The sequence below is a fragment of the Macaca mulatta genome, chromosome 13 (genome assembly GCF_049350105.2).
Source record: "Macaca mulatta isolate MMU2019108-1 chromosome 13, T2T-MMU8v2.0, whole genome shotgun sequence".
Lineage (NCBI taxonomy): Eukaryota > Metazoa > Chordata > Mammalia > Primates > Cercopithecidae > Macaca > Macaca mulatta.
The window spans coordinates 53,333,078-53,348,011 of NC_133418.1; the positions used below are offsets into that span (position 1 = coordinate 53,333,078).

The 14,934-nt window shown below is 36.4% G+C and overlaps 1 protein-coding gene across 17 annotated transcripts in view; it reads right to left on the reverse strand.

Moving 5' to 3' along the window:
* Window positions 1–786: 786 nt before the first annotated feature.
* The window catches only part of ZNF638 (zinc finger protein 638), a 154,040-nt gene continuing 139,892 nt past the window's right edge, over window positions 787–14,934 (reverse strand). For 7 of the 17 annotated variants that reach the window (XM_077959442.1, XM_077959441.1, XM_077959436.1 and 4 more), the window contains 7 exons: window positions 11,835–13,056; window positions 11,166–11,231; window positions 8,468–9,419; window positions 7,235–7,339; window positions 4,467–4,568; window positions 2,633–2,751; window positions 787–1,104 (listed from right to left, as the gene is read on the reverse strand). In XM_077959442.1, the coding sequence (XP_077815568.1) occupies window positions 1,039–1,104; window positions 2,633–2,751; window positions 4,467–4,568; window positions 7,235–7,339; window positions 8,468–9,419; window positions 11,166–11,231; window positions 11,835–13,056 (2,632 nt within the window). In that variant the 3' untranslated portion in view covers window positions 787–1,038. Of the gene's footprint in view, window positions 1,105–2,632; window positions 2,752–4,466; window positions 4,569–7,234; window positions 7,340–8,467; window positions 9,423–11,165; window positions 11,232–11,834; window positions 13,057–14,934 lie in introns of all 17 variants that reach the window. The other 10 variants (XM_077959432.1, XM_015112621.3, XM_077959431.1 and 7 more) reach the window with 3 other exon arrangements.

The window sequence follows — 14,934 nt, forward strand, 5'->3', positions numbered from 1 at the left end:
ACCTATAAGGTTTTAAAACAGTGAGTTTCATAGGAGGTGACAAAGAGGTGCTGTCTTTTGTTCTTCAAGTCCTTCAAAGCTGACTGTGTTGTCTCTCTCGTGCTGTGATGGAAATAAGAGATCTAAAAAAAGTAGGGGTTTTGTTGTTGTTGTTCCCCTCCATTCATCCTCTTTGTATTATTAATTGGTGTACTCTATCTTGAGGCATCAAATACTAAAACAATTATAAGTAAGCAGACTATGTCTGAAGAATGGCTCAATCTAAAAACTTAAAAGTATAGGACTGTTTCCATCACCTGCTAGCCATTCAATTATTTTTTGTGCCCTTAAAACCTCTTATAAACATATTCAACTATAATTCAAATGGTTTAAAAAGCTACTCTGGTGGTCCACAGAAGTAATAGCTGCTCTGCGGATTCAAGCTAATAATAAATGACCAGCTTGGTGTTACCTTAAATGGGTTCTGGCAGAAACAGCAAGTGTTACCAGAAACAGAAAAAATACCTTTCCAATACATATAAAAATCAAGCAAAGTTTCATTCAAACCTATCTGGGGAAAACATGCTGTAATCTAATTTTATCCAGAAAAAAACTGAATTTTAAGAAACCTATGACCTGTATATACATGAATGGTTGAAGCCAAGTAAAATACTGTCATGCTATGACTTCCAGTGATACATGAAGAATCCCCAAACATCCCAAATCACAGGAGTTGTAGTGAAAAACTTTTGTCTGCAATAAGAGGCAAGCAAGTCTTTAAAAAATCAGCCACAAACACAGATGGTATTTTAAATATACAGTAGGAACATTTATTTTAACACTTCTAAAAGATATTTCTCCATGCCTGATGATTTGATATAAAAATCAAACCCATCATACTTTCCCCATCAGTCTCTCTACATTTAGGGCAATCAGAAATTTGTACAACACGAATATTTGCTTCTGAAACGAAAATTACAAATTAAATGATAACAAAAATACACAAATCAACTGGACCCTAAACAAATTTCTAGTATAATTCTTTCCACTTTCCCCCAATCACCTAGAGCTTCTTTCTTCAGCCTCATTCTGCTCCTTTTCCTTTCTTTGCTTGGCCATGAATTTCTGTTAAAAGCAATTTGCAATATAAAATACTTATTAGACATTATTTTGCTATGTGTGCAAACTTATCTACTGTATATTTATAATTTAAAAGAAACTGATCCTGCAAAGTATTATAAACACAGTGCCTTATATAAACATTTCTTCCTTTCATTCATCAGTCATTTGATGTTTATGATACACCAGGTATTACGCTTGGTGCCTGAGGATTCAGTGGGCAACAGGACAGATAGGATCTTTTATACCATAGAGCTTACACTCTCATGGGAGAAGAGAAACAATAAAATAAAAAAATAAAATAGTTTGGGGGTGGTGGTAAGCACTTTAAAGACACAGCAACAAGGTAACTGAGGTTGAACTTTTTGGGGGGTTCTACTTAGCTAGGTCTTTCTTAAGCAAAGACCTTTCTGGGGAACTGATATTTGAGACAAAAAACATGAAGAACTGGCCATGCAAGTAAGACTGGGAGGGGGCAAAACAACAGCAATATAAAGGTGCAAAGGCAGCAATGGGCCTCTCATGTATGACAAACAGAACAAAGAGAGCCAGAAAAGCTGAAACACAGAATGCAAAAAAAAAAAAACTGAGTTCAGAGAAGTAGAAAAGAATCAGATCATGCAGGGCTTTAAAGACCCAAAATAAGAAGTTTGGATATTAGACCAAGTGCAATATGAAGCTACTAGAAGGTTTTAAATGGAAAAGTGACATGACGAACTAAGTTAAGCACACAGGTAGCAAAGCACAATGTATAAGAGCTTGGGCCTAGAATGAAATAGAGCTGAGTTCAAATCCTAGGTCTGCTACTTACTAGCTATGTGCCCTTGGGTTTAGATATGTAACCTCCTTAAGTCTGTTTTCTCATCCTTAAAATTGAAATAATAGCATCTACCTCATGAAGTTGATGAGGAGACTAAATAAGCATCCAGCATAGAACAGCTCAATAAACAAACATTAGATGAGTGTCTGTGCCACAAATTCAACAGAGAGGATGTACAAAATTCTCAAATATTCAGCAGGAACTAGAACCACCACTTCAATTATGGCTAATGACGATTCTCTAGAGTAACACTTCTTAAAGATGAGTACAATTTAAAAGGTTTTGTGATTAAATCAGTTTAATAAATGAGTTGCATGAAGTTAAGCGGATTCATTTAGGCTAGACAATTTAGAAACTTTAATAAAGTGCTAATGTCTACATGACTGAAGAGGTCATCAAAATACGCAGTTTCTTTAATAATGGAATGTCATATGAGACTTAGTGATCTGCAGAATCTACTCTGGCAAATGTTGCTGTTCAAGGAAAAGGAATAAAGACTAGAAATTACAGGCAAGGTACACTGAAAGAGAAAACAGGACTTAAGAGGAATAAACTAGCATAAACATTCTCCTAAAGGGGGGGAAAATGTACGTTTGGGGTGGATAAATAATTTGATTCTAAGACAATTAACAACACCTCAATATTTTTAAATTTTAATTTTTAAGAATTTTAAAATTCTTAAATTTTTAAAATTTAAAGAATTTTAAAAATTACCTCAGTATTTTGCTTATGACGTGTACTCTTGCAGTGATTTGTCATTGCTTTTTCACCTGAGTAGAATAGGGAACAAATTGGACAGAAGAATCCAGCCTTAGGTACAAGAAAGTCTAATTCTAGGGGATAAGAAAATAAGAAAATTAACAATAATTAATCTCCAGTTGTGTTCATCAATTTATTTTATTTATTTATTTGAGATGAAGTCTCACTCTGTCGTCCAGGCTGGAGTGCAGTGGTGCGATCTCAGCTCACTGCAACCTCTGCCTCCTGGGTTCAAGTGATTCTCCTGTCTCAGCCTCCCACGTAGCTATGATTATAGGTGCACGCCACCACGCCCGGCTAATTTTGTATTTTCAGTAGAGATGGGTTTTTACCATGTTGCCCAGGCTGGTCTCGAACTCCCGACCTCCCCTATAGGATCTGCCTGCCTTGGATTCCGAAAGTGCTGGGATTACAGGCGTGAGCCACCACAACGGGCCTTCATCAATTGTCAAAAAAACATGACAAAAATATTAAGCAGAGTATATACTTAAATATAAGAACAGTACACACTGCTATAAATTTAGGGATCAATAGTAGTAATTTTAATCAGAAAACGTAAGTTTTTATTTCGGTAACACATTCTATAATATTCCAGAGCCTCTAGGGAAAGGCAGTATGCCACTGCTTTGGTATAATGCCAAGTTGAATAGATTCCCAAGGAGAATCTTCAGATAACAAAGAACTGTTCAATAATCCTTCAGAATACCAAGTCATTACATAAGAACCTAACAGTTCGGTGGCTCACGCCTGTAATCCTAGCACTTTGGGAGGCCGAGGCGGGCGGATCACGAGGTCAGGAGAGCGAGACCATCCTGGTTAACATGGTGAAACCCCATTTCTACTAAAAATACAAAAAATTAGCCAGGCGTGGTGGCGGGCACCTGTAGTCCCAGCTACTCGGGAGGCTGTCGCAGGAGAACGGCATGAACCCGGGAGGCGGAGCCTGCAGTGAGCCAAGATTGCGTCACTGCACTCCAGCCTGGGCAACAGAGTGAGACTCTGTCTCAAGAAAAAAAAAAAAAAAAGAACCTAACAGTTGAGGTGGCTCCAGCCTGTAATCCCAGCACTTTGGGAGGCCAAGGTAGGCAGACTGCTTGAGCTCAGGGGTTTGAGAGCAGCCTGAGCAACAAGGTGAAACCCTGTATCTACCAAAAATACAAAAATTAGCCAGGTGTGGTGGTAGATGACTGTAGTCCCAGCTACTCAGGAGGCTGAGGTGAGAGGACTGCTTGAGCCTGGGAGTTAGCTGAGATCACATCACTGCTCTCCAGCCTGGGCGACAGAGTGAGACCCTGTCTCAAAATAAAATACAATAAAAATAAGCCTTTTAGGAATCCCGTTAAAATAAAAGAGAGAGAAGAGGTAGAATGTTGGGCAACTGTCTGATTGAGGAGTATGCTGGCTGAATAAGGTCCCCCTCAGCTCACCTTAGCTGACCATGAACAAAGTCGGCTAGCAAAGACTTTCAGCATGTTCTGCTTAACTGGAGTGACTTTCTGCCTGGGCAAGTATAACTCAATTCTCACCACCAGAGTGGCAAAGAAAGTACCAGGAATAAAACAGGAGATACATCCCAGATTTCAAGAGTGCAGTAAAAATATCCTTCTCAGGTAAAAACAGCCCAGTAAGCTGTCTTCAAAAATGCCACTGTGTAAAACATGCAAATTTCCACTATTAAATGACAGTGCAGGCAAGGTTACCCAATTACTCATCTGAACAACAGAATACTCACTATGGTGTTGAATTTTTATTTCATATAGGTAAGAAAAAAATGTCATTTTAACTTTACCCTCAGGGACATCAGATGCCACTGATTTGCCTGAAGAAGAGTCTTCAGTCTTCTTGCGTTTTCGCTCTGGTTCTGAATCCTTTAATCCAGATTCCTCATCAACTAAAATTTTTCAAGAAAAAAAAGCTATTCAGAATAGATTTACAGACTTTGTAAAGTTAACATTGGATAATTCTTACCTTAACACTCAGAGAAAACCTCCCTTGGTTAATCCCATCTGGCCATTCTTTGCACAATGTTCTCCAAGATTCTTTAATGTGAGGAATAAATGGGTACATCCATTCAAATGGATTTAGGAATACAGTCTAAAGCTAACAGCAAATTTTATTTATATATGTTCCAGGCAGAATTTAAAGACTAATACAAGTCCTATCGTTACTGGCAAGAGAACTTATATATGCAAAGTGCTAAGGTGAGCAGAGTGGAGATTAAGGGAAAAGGGTACCAGCAGAAATTGATTCCATGGCCCAATACTGAGGCCCTTCCAACCTAGAAAATTGAGCCTAAACTGATAGCCTAAGACCCCTGTTAGAATCACAAGTAAAATTATTAATATAAATGTTAAAGCCCACCAAAGTGAGTAACACGTAAGCAGCACTCAATGTTAGCAGACTGCATACTATGATCTTGGGGACAGACAAAAATGAAGACTGATTCCAAGCAATTCTGATTACCCTCAGTAGCTGAAATGCCTTACTGTTGCCTAATACTTGACAAAACCCTTTTACATATATAATCATTTAGCTTTTATCTCATGTAAGATAGGCAGGTCAAATCATTATTATCCCATCCCTACTTCTTCAGAGATGGAGAAAGCACAATCAAAAGAGGTAATAAACAGATATGCCCAAGGTTGCATAGCTAGTAAGTGACACAGGGTGGAACGAAGACTTTGTGACTTCAAGTTCAGTGTTCCCTCCATACATCTGGGCTACTCTTTAGTATTCTCTGAGGGGATGGCCAGGAACTTTGAAATCATTACTTACTCTTACTCCTCGCATTTTACTGATCAAGTCCTACAGTCAATAAGAAAAAGGTATCAACCTTTTCTTAACTTGATGGTTAAAATAATCTGGTTTCCTTGCCTCCAATCTCTTTCTATAATTGTTTATTTCTTCATCGGGGTAATAAACTTTTCCAAAGGTATCTGTTCCTGCCACTCCAAAGGCACATTATCTTAATAATATATAACATATATTAAAATTATGTAATTAAAATAAATTAAAATAAATGATTTAGGTTTACAATTGTGTGGAAAAATGACTTTTTCTTAAGCTGGGTCCTTTTGTCAAAACATATTGTTCATTAGCAGAAATATACTGTTACGTAAGCAGTAACTAAATCATCCTTTTATATTACTTGGTTGCAATGAGGTAGTTCTAAGCAAGCTGATTGCTAAAGTTGCCCTACCATACAGAAATTCTGAAGTCTGGGAGTGACCTCGTGAAATCATGCGAGAATCTAATTACTGAACTACCACCTATAGCTTGGTTATCAAAGATTGGTTATGGAAAAGAATAGACAAGGAAGAAGGAATACCCACTTGACCATGACTTGGCAAAGAGCTTCAAGAGAGGGTATAATCAAAAGTAACCAATCATGTGGAAAAGTCGAGTAAGACTAACTTAAGAAGAAAACACTTTAAAAAATCACGTTTGACAACAACCTATTGGGGGTCATCAACATCATTTTCAGGAAGGCGGCAGGAGAAAGAAACCAAAATACATCCAGTTCAATGGGAAATTAAGACGTAAAAGTAGGTGGCTCTTTCTAGATGTTTTGCTCTAAAAGCAAGGAGGAAAGATAGAGCTAGAGAGATTTCAAGGTCAAAGGGATATTTCTTTCAATGGGAAAAACTTGGCCAAATTTTATGTGTACAAAGCAAAATATAAGTTGGTAGACAAGGGAGATCCTAGATTTACTCTGGGAAATAAAAACGAAAGCAAGGACATCCAGTGAGAAACGGGCTAGGTGATGTAGAGTGGGGAAAAAGCTACTTTTACATCTGGTTAGGAAATAGTAAAGGAAGGAGACCTCTAATATATTGGGAGCAGCACTGACAGCCCACCTGAAATCAAATTCAATTAACTCCTTGGACCAAATCATACTTGGTAAGTTTTCTTTAGAGAAGACAGGATAGGAAAGAAAGAGGGCAATGAGGGTGCTACAAAAAGAATGGTAAAAGTGATATCCTTATAGTGCTCTATTTAAATCATACTGGTAAGCTGATTTTTTGCTTAACCTCTCTGAATCAATAAACCCCTTGAGAGCAGGAGCTATGTACTTTCGTCTACCCTTTTTAACACTGTTATGAAAGATGCCCAATACAATGAATATGACAAATATCTGGTTGAGTGACTAAAGTATTATCTCTCACTAGACATTTCCTTATTTGTTTCAAGTTAAATTTTATAAATGCTATTAAGATTTCTTGTTTAATTCATTGGCTGGCTGCTTAGAAGCATCCATATAGCAAGGTCCACAAATAATAGCCAGTTAATAAATAATTTCTCTCTGATGCTGCAACATGGTCAGAAAACCTTTCGAAGATCATTTCCTCTAATCTGTCACATTCTAATATCAATAATCCATTCTCTCTACATTACAAAGATCAAAATCTTACCCACATCTAATAACTATAGTTGTCGTTTCCCACCCCTGCTCCATTCCACTGATTTTCTACTTTTCTTCTTAGCTAGATCTGTAAAACTTCAACTACTCTCTTGTGTTGTGTAACTTTCCTTCCCATTCCAACAATCCTGCTTTACCTTCACTCATCTGGAAGGCCTCTTCACCTTTTGCTGGTTCTGTCACAACAGCTTTTTCTGATGGCAGAGTTTTCCCAATTCTAACTCTCTTGGTTGGAGTTTTAGCTTTAAAAAGAAAGTCCTAATTTATTGCTCTAGTAACAGATTTTAAATTGCTTTAAATTAAACATATTATACTGTCTGAATCACCATTATACATTTTTGCAAAAAATACCCAAATCTGGGTGGGAAGCCTACTGCTAATATAAAATAGAAGAATTCTATTTTAAAATACTCAGTTTAATCTAAGCATTTCCTTTTGTTCCCAGTTATCATTTTCCAAATAACTATGCTTTTCTAACTTCTTTTCTCATGGTGTCTGTTTTCCTAATTTGTTCCATAAGCCTGTGGGACCTTCCTAGTATTTTATTCTTAGTTGAATTAAATCTTTCAGGTTTTTCTTCTTCTTTTTGGAGACAAAGTGGCTCACACTGTTACCAAGGCTGGAGTGCAGTGGCACAACCATAGCTCGTCACAACCTCGACCTTCAGGGCTCAAGTGATCCTCTCGCCTCAGTCTCCAAAGCAGCTGGGACCACAGACGCATGCCACTGTCCCTGGCTCATTTTTTAATTTTTTGTACAGATGGAGTCTTGCTAGGCTGCTCAGACTGGTGTCACACGCCTGGCCTCAAGCGATCCTCCCACTTCGGCTTCCCAAAGTGCTGAGACTACAGATGTGAGCCACAATACTTGGCTTCAAGATTTTCTTAATGGAAATTATGTTTATCTCCCTCAAGCTCGGAAAGTGAGCTGCCCTACTATTCTGTATCATTACCATATTACTTTAAAATAAAATAGTTCCTTTATAAATAGTTCTTAATCCTAAGTCTAAGCAAAAACTGGGAGGCAATCTGATGTAAATGTTCTTCTATTTATCAAAAGTTGTCTTTTTCCCACAATACAAATATATCATTTTCATTTCAATTCTAATTTGGCTACTTTAGTTTGTTTTCTGTTTTTTTGTCATCCTTTCTTGAAGTATAACCTGGACCAAGTTCTGCTGTGTAACTTTAAAAAACTGTGAAACTTGTACACATTTCTTTGAAAAATTTATTGTTGACTTTTAACTGTCTGTTGGCCTCTAATATCAATACTGGGTGACATTATTGGTAATGCCACAACATGTATTTTAAAATTAATTTTAAATGTAATCCCCTCATAAAACAAAAAGACTACCCCTTCCAATTATCTACCTGTTAAGTGTCTTTCAATCATGGTTTTTAGATCTTCTTCCATAACATTCTCATTTACTGGACCCACTTGGGACAAGGCTTCAAGTTTTGTCTTTTTTGTGTCCACAGCTCTCTTCTTTCTATTCCCTTTTTTATCTGTGGCATGCTCATTTTTGCTTTGTGCTAATTCAACTTTTAAATCATCTCCATCTTCCTCCTCTCCAACTTCATCAACAGTAACAAAATTAAGTTCTTCTTTAAGGCTGTTAAAATCAGCCAGAGAGTCTTCATCCTCTTCAGTTACTTCATCCAAAGTCACTAAATGCAAATCACTGCTGTCATCTTGTATTTCATCTACAGTAACTAAAGTAGAAGGGTCTTCGGGCATCTGAGAAGAAATGAAGCCAATGGAATCCCTTACAGTATCTCCTTCATTTCCTTTAGTATTTAAAGTGGCAAAAGTTATGTCTGCTGACTCATTCAAAGGTAGCTCTTCCACTTCTCCAATTTCATCCACAGTTACCAAGCGTTCCTGTTTGAGGAGATCTTGTTCTTCAGCCACTGACAGAACAGTAACATCTTTAGGTTCACTGTGGGAAATGCAATCATCTTGGTCAATTAATTCATCTAATGTAAAAAGTGAATTTGAATTTTTTACCATTTCTTCCATATTTAGTTCTTCTTCATCAATTACTTCATCCACAGTGACTAGAGCTTGTGCTAGATGTGTAGCTGCATCTTCCTCTTCCCCAATCTCATCCAATGTTACAAAAGATAGTTCTCCCTCAACACCACGAGGGGCAGAAGTTTTCCCCTTTTTCTTCTTTAAGTTCAGTTCAGAGAAAGGAACATTTTTGAGAGTTTCTTTCCTTTTTCCCTTTAGTGGATTCTGCTTGGCTTGAGAAGGATTCACTTCTTCTATAACCTCATCCACAGTAACAAATTCATCCAAATTAAATGGAAATAATGGTTCCTGCTGGAAAGTTAAAAATCATAGTATTATAAACAAATTTTGACCACTGTGTGATTCCAAATAGTCACAATAAATGTGCATGAAGATCATGTGGGAGAATTTCAGTGCAAATTAGGTTTCCTAAAGGCTAAAATTAAGAGTTTTTTTTTTAAAGCCCCACAAATGACTTAGCTATAAATTCACAAAGTATAAGCCAAAGGTAAAATACTAACAGTATCAACCTAATTTCACTTTTACTTCAATTCATTAAGATTACATTTCCTAAATGATGAGTTTTGAAGTATGACACATAAAAATACATTTAAAGTATTTGTCAGACAATACAAAGGAGGTACTGTTCCATATGTCAAACATCTAATAAGTGTTCTAGGAGAATTACTGGACTTCTAAAAGCACCTCAAATATAGTTAGAAAGTAAACAGCTAATTAGTCTGTTCTATTTATCAGTATATACTGATTACACATTAATTAATTATATATAGAATACATATTTTAAGAAATACAGGCCAGACGTGGTGGCTCATGCCTGTAATCCCAGCGCTTTGGGAGGCCGATCGCCTGAGGTCAGGAGTTTGAGACCAGCCTGGCCAACATGGTCAAACCCCGTCTCTACTAAGAATATTAAAATTAGCTGGGCGTGGTGGCAGGCGCCTGTAATCCCAGCTACTTGGGAGGCTGAGACAGGAGAATCACTTGAACCCAGGAGGCAGAGACTGCAGTGAGCCGAGATCGTGCCTTTGCACTCCAGCCCGGGGGACAGGAGCAAAACTTCATTGCAAAATAGTAATAATAATAATAATAATAATAGTAATAATAATAATAATAAAAGAAATATAATGGTTACATTTTGAGAAAGTTGTATGAAAAAATTATTACTAAGACTCAATGCCTAATATAACTGTATTTGAAAAGAACAGTATCTGTAATTTTTTCAATGCTATCAATAGTAAAGAAGATAAATTCCTACTGGGGCTCCTATACACTTAGTGTGTTACCAATGATCAACTGCTATTATATATAATAACGACATTAGAATATGTACCCTGTAATTTCTAGGGAGAGTATCTGCAAGCGATTGCAGTATCAAGTTAACAAAGCAAAATGAAGTAGCCGTAATCCTTACTTCTGCTTTAGTAGCCATAATCCTTATTTCTGCTTAAAACTAGTAACATTTCTCCTTGCCCCAACGACAGAGGCCCAAATTTATCCCCTACCAGATAAGAAAAGTAAAATGACTGAAAAAAAATTCTACGAATGGTAAAAACCTAAAATAACAACTAAATATAAAATATGTTTGACAATGGAACTTGGTACCAGTAAAGTAAATCTTAAGAGACCATCCACTTAAGGCTCAATTACAGCCAAAAGGATAACCTGTTTTAACAAAATGAGGATGACTCAAGTCAAATGTCAGTCTCTTTTACATATATAATTTTTTCTGTGTCTACAACCTATTCCTGTCAATATGAGATTGGAGGTATTTCCCTACTATACTCTCTTTCTGTCCCTGTATAACATTTTGCGCCCCCACCCCCCCGACCCCAAGAACACAAGGTGTTTAGACTAGCTCAAGGTCAAAAAGTAAATTAATGGTAGAATTAGAGATAAGTTAAAAATGAAACATCTCATTCCTATCCCTTGCTCTATATGCTTACTCTCTAACATTGTTAAGGCAGGCACAAGTTGTAAGATAGATGAACTATGGAGATGAAAAAGAAGGGTTAGGGTCTGTGATCCATTTTTTACCTCTTTAGATTTGGAACTTCTACCAGTAGTGCTTTTAGGATTCTTAGTGTTTTGCTCAGTCAAAGTCTGAAATAGTAAATAAGAAATACAGAAAAACAGAATTTACAACCAGATTACTAATGTTCTAAAAAAAAAAAAAAAAAAAGAAAAACAACCCCAGTAAACATTACCCAAATACAGTCAATTATGCAAATTAACACGTATACAAAACTAAGTCAACAGTCACTAAACAGTATAGGCACAGTCTCTACAAGTTGTAGTTAAATTCAGTTTTACTGATCTTTTCGTCCCACAATGTCTAGTTAAGCAATCAGTGACCTGACAAAGGAAGCTTCAATTTAAGAGAGGAAACAAGTTTCCCATTCAGAAGCAGAGTGGTAAATCACCTTAGGAGATTCACAGCAGACTTTTTTTTTAAACCACAGTTGTTTCCAAATTGTATCCAAATAATGCTTTTCAAACTTGTCAATAAATTATGAACTTGAGCTTAATACTCTAAATGTCTACTGGCTTAAACAATGGAATCATTTAAGAAAAGGAAATGGAAGCTTCTGGGGTAGAGTGAGGAGATGAAAGTATGAAACAAAATTACATCTCCTACTCCATAGCTACAGCAGCGGAGCTAAGCACTTCAAAGACACACTGCGCCATTCTTCCTACCCTCCTCACCTTATTGTTGCTGTCATCCCGTTTCATGATGGAAGGTCTAGCCTCTGTTTCCTGAGATTGTTTTGTTATGTCCCTGTAATCCAGTTTAGAAAGTTTGCCTTGCAGGGCTGAGATCTTTCCACTGCCTCCTCTGGTAAGACTACTCGGAGTAGGTTTGAATTTACTGCTGCTTTCTGCCAAGCCTGACCTGGCACTTGTAGGTTTAAGCAGACCAAATTCTTTGGCTGAAAGTTTCTTTTCAGCATTTATTTGATCTCTGGGCACAGATTTTGTTAAACTTTTCTGATTTTCAGTTTTTGAAACTGTAGCTTTTGCCTTAGGAGAAGAGACCATAATAGCCTTGATGCTTGGTTTACTGCTAGATACATCTGATACAGCCAGAATACTAGTTTTACTAGTTTCATCAGGCTTATTAGCCTGACCCACTCCTTTATTTGGGTATGCCTTGAATAAAGTGTTTTCTGCAGACTTTTCTTTCACTGCTGCCATAATCTTTTCCACCTTTTCTGCATCCATCCTACCTTCATTCTTTTCAGCCTTCTCTGTTCCTATTTGAAGACCCATTCTGGTTTCCTTAGTATTAAATTCATTCTCCTCCTTTTCATCCATGTTACTTTTTTTTTCAGAAATACTCTTTTTATCCACTGTCTTCTCATCCCCAGGGGAAATTCCCGGTACTAACGTCACAATACAAGTTGATGGCGATATTTCTGAAACAGTTTCATGTTTTTCTACTTCAGCTGCAGTTTCTACCATAGTCTGTGTAATTCCAGAAAAGAAATCTGCTTCAGATGGAGATTCTTCTACAATTCCTTTGATGTTCCTTTCTTCTATAAACACACTGTCAGATGGTAACAATGCTGTTTTAGGGCTAATAATTTCTGCCTCTTTCTTCTCCAAGTCACTGTTAAAGATGTGCTGATTTAAAGCACACTCCTCGGCATTTTCAGTGAATTGTTCAACACTGGCTGGAGTGGATGCTACAAAAGGAATTTCTTTGACCTCCTCTCCTTGAGTTTCAAGCTCCAAAGTTTCAATAGCAAAGTCAGAATGACATGGTGCTTTTTCAGGTTCTTCCTCACAAGGCTCTTCCTGCTGTACTAAAGTTTCTGTTTGAATGCTGGGAGTACTTTCTTCTTCAAGCACATTAGGTTTAACAGAGGGACTATCAGTTGCTGTTTGCACCTCACTTTCATCAACTGGATTGTTTTTCAAGTCAGGGCTAAAAGTATTTAAAAACAAACAAAAAGAACACAAACAAAAACACAAACAAAAATCAAACTATGATGAGAATTCAACCATTATAAAGAATCCTGTTGACACCAATTGTTAAGACTTCCTGATGCATTCGTAATAAGCACTGGGAAATCCAACCAATTGACATAAAATGGCTAAGATGATTTGATGGAAATATGTAAATAATATAAATTATGACTGTTGATATGTTCCTTTTGTGCTCATGTGATTATAGCCAATATTTTCCCTTCTCTGTCAAGCTAACCCCTGACACTGAAAGGACAAATGTGAATCTCAGACACTTCAAATATTATCAGGTCCTATTCCCAACAGTGGTAACTGAAATAATAAAATATGTGTACAGTTCTACAATAAAACTAATGATCCATGCATTACGATTTAAAACTTTATAAGTGAACCCTACCTAAAAAGAACATAAAAGCAACTGGTGGGGGGAAAAGACCATACTCTAAATCATATCACCTTTTTATTTTTTGGGGGTGTGAAATATTTAATTACCTAAGAACCATATTTATTAATAATATTTAAAACTTTTTTTGGAAAGTATTCTTTATATACTCTAGTGAAGATTTAAAGTTAGTGACAAAACCTTATACAATCACCTTATGTGAACATACAGTCTTATTATAAATATTTGCCTTTGTCTATAAGAAGACATATGTTAAAAAATAAACCTTCCCAATTCAAGAGAATAATGTATAATTCTAATATTTAACTTAAATGTTTAAGTAATATTATTCAGAAGAAATGGAAGAAATGCATGGCCAAGTATATGTAATTCATCTTATTTCATCATGGTCTCCCCCCAAATCTAAAGTATATGAAAAGTGAGTGGTCCTATAATTCCAGTACCTTCACTGAGGTAGACACAAAATGTTATTTTTATATTAATGTTCCACAAACCAGAGGTTTTCTTGAAGAACAAGGAAAATCTTAGCTTCCAAAAACAATGCCCAACATGCTATCAATGCAAATTAAAATTTACCAAATATATTCACATAATGAGAAGCAGCAGATTGGAGAAAGACACCAGAAAGTGATCCTATCATATCAAAACCTATTAGAAAGTATTGACTTTCTTCTCCTATTTTTTAAGGAAGGAAAGGATGAGCCATCATCCTTTTGACCTGCTTCTTAGAGGGTGGCCATGTACCCTTTAGTTAACAACACAAGATGATGTATATCTGTGTGCTGAGATGTTAACCATATTTAAGAAGTATTGGAATAAGTCGTGCTACCACATCAGGGTCTTAAATCATTTGAACCAAACTGGTCTTCCCTCATGCCCCAAAGGTTACATCCTGAGGAGAAAACTTTTCTACCAGATTACAGAAATACCTCTTGACCCTAAACCTTAATCAATATATATTCTATTCATTGTGCAAGTTATTCTTTGCATGCTAAAACGGTTTTTATTTGAAATAATCACACCCCTTTTATTCAAAATATAAATGGCTAATTTTAACAGTTTCAAATCTTTACAATTCAAAATAAAATTTGTGGCAAAACACAACAGGAAAAAGAGTAGTGACATTCAGTTACAGCAGGTATATGAGTATTATTTCTCAAAACAAGCTTTTGTCTTTAAATTACGAGACTCATTTCCAATAATGAATATATTAAATTCCTGCCTCATTACTGTACTGCATATAAAAGCTTCAGAAACTTACGCCTATGTAAAAACATCTATGGGGCTAGAATAACAATGGAGACCTTGATTCCTGGCTCAAGGATACAGCAAGACTTTCCCCTTTACAAGTTTTTCAATAAAAAAGTTATTATCTTTCATACAAACTGAATCATTCTGCAGTTCCATACTTGAAACAGAGAACACAGGTCTACT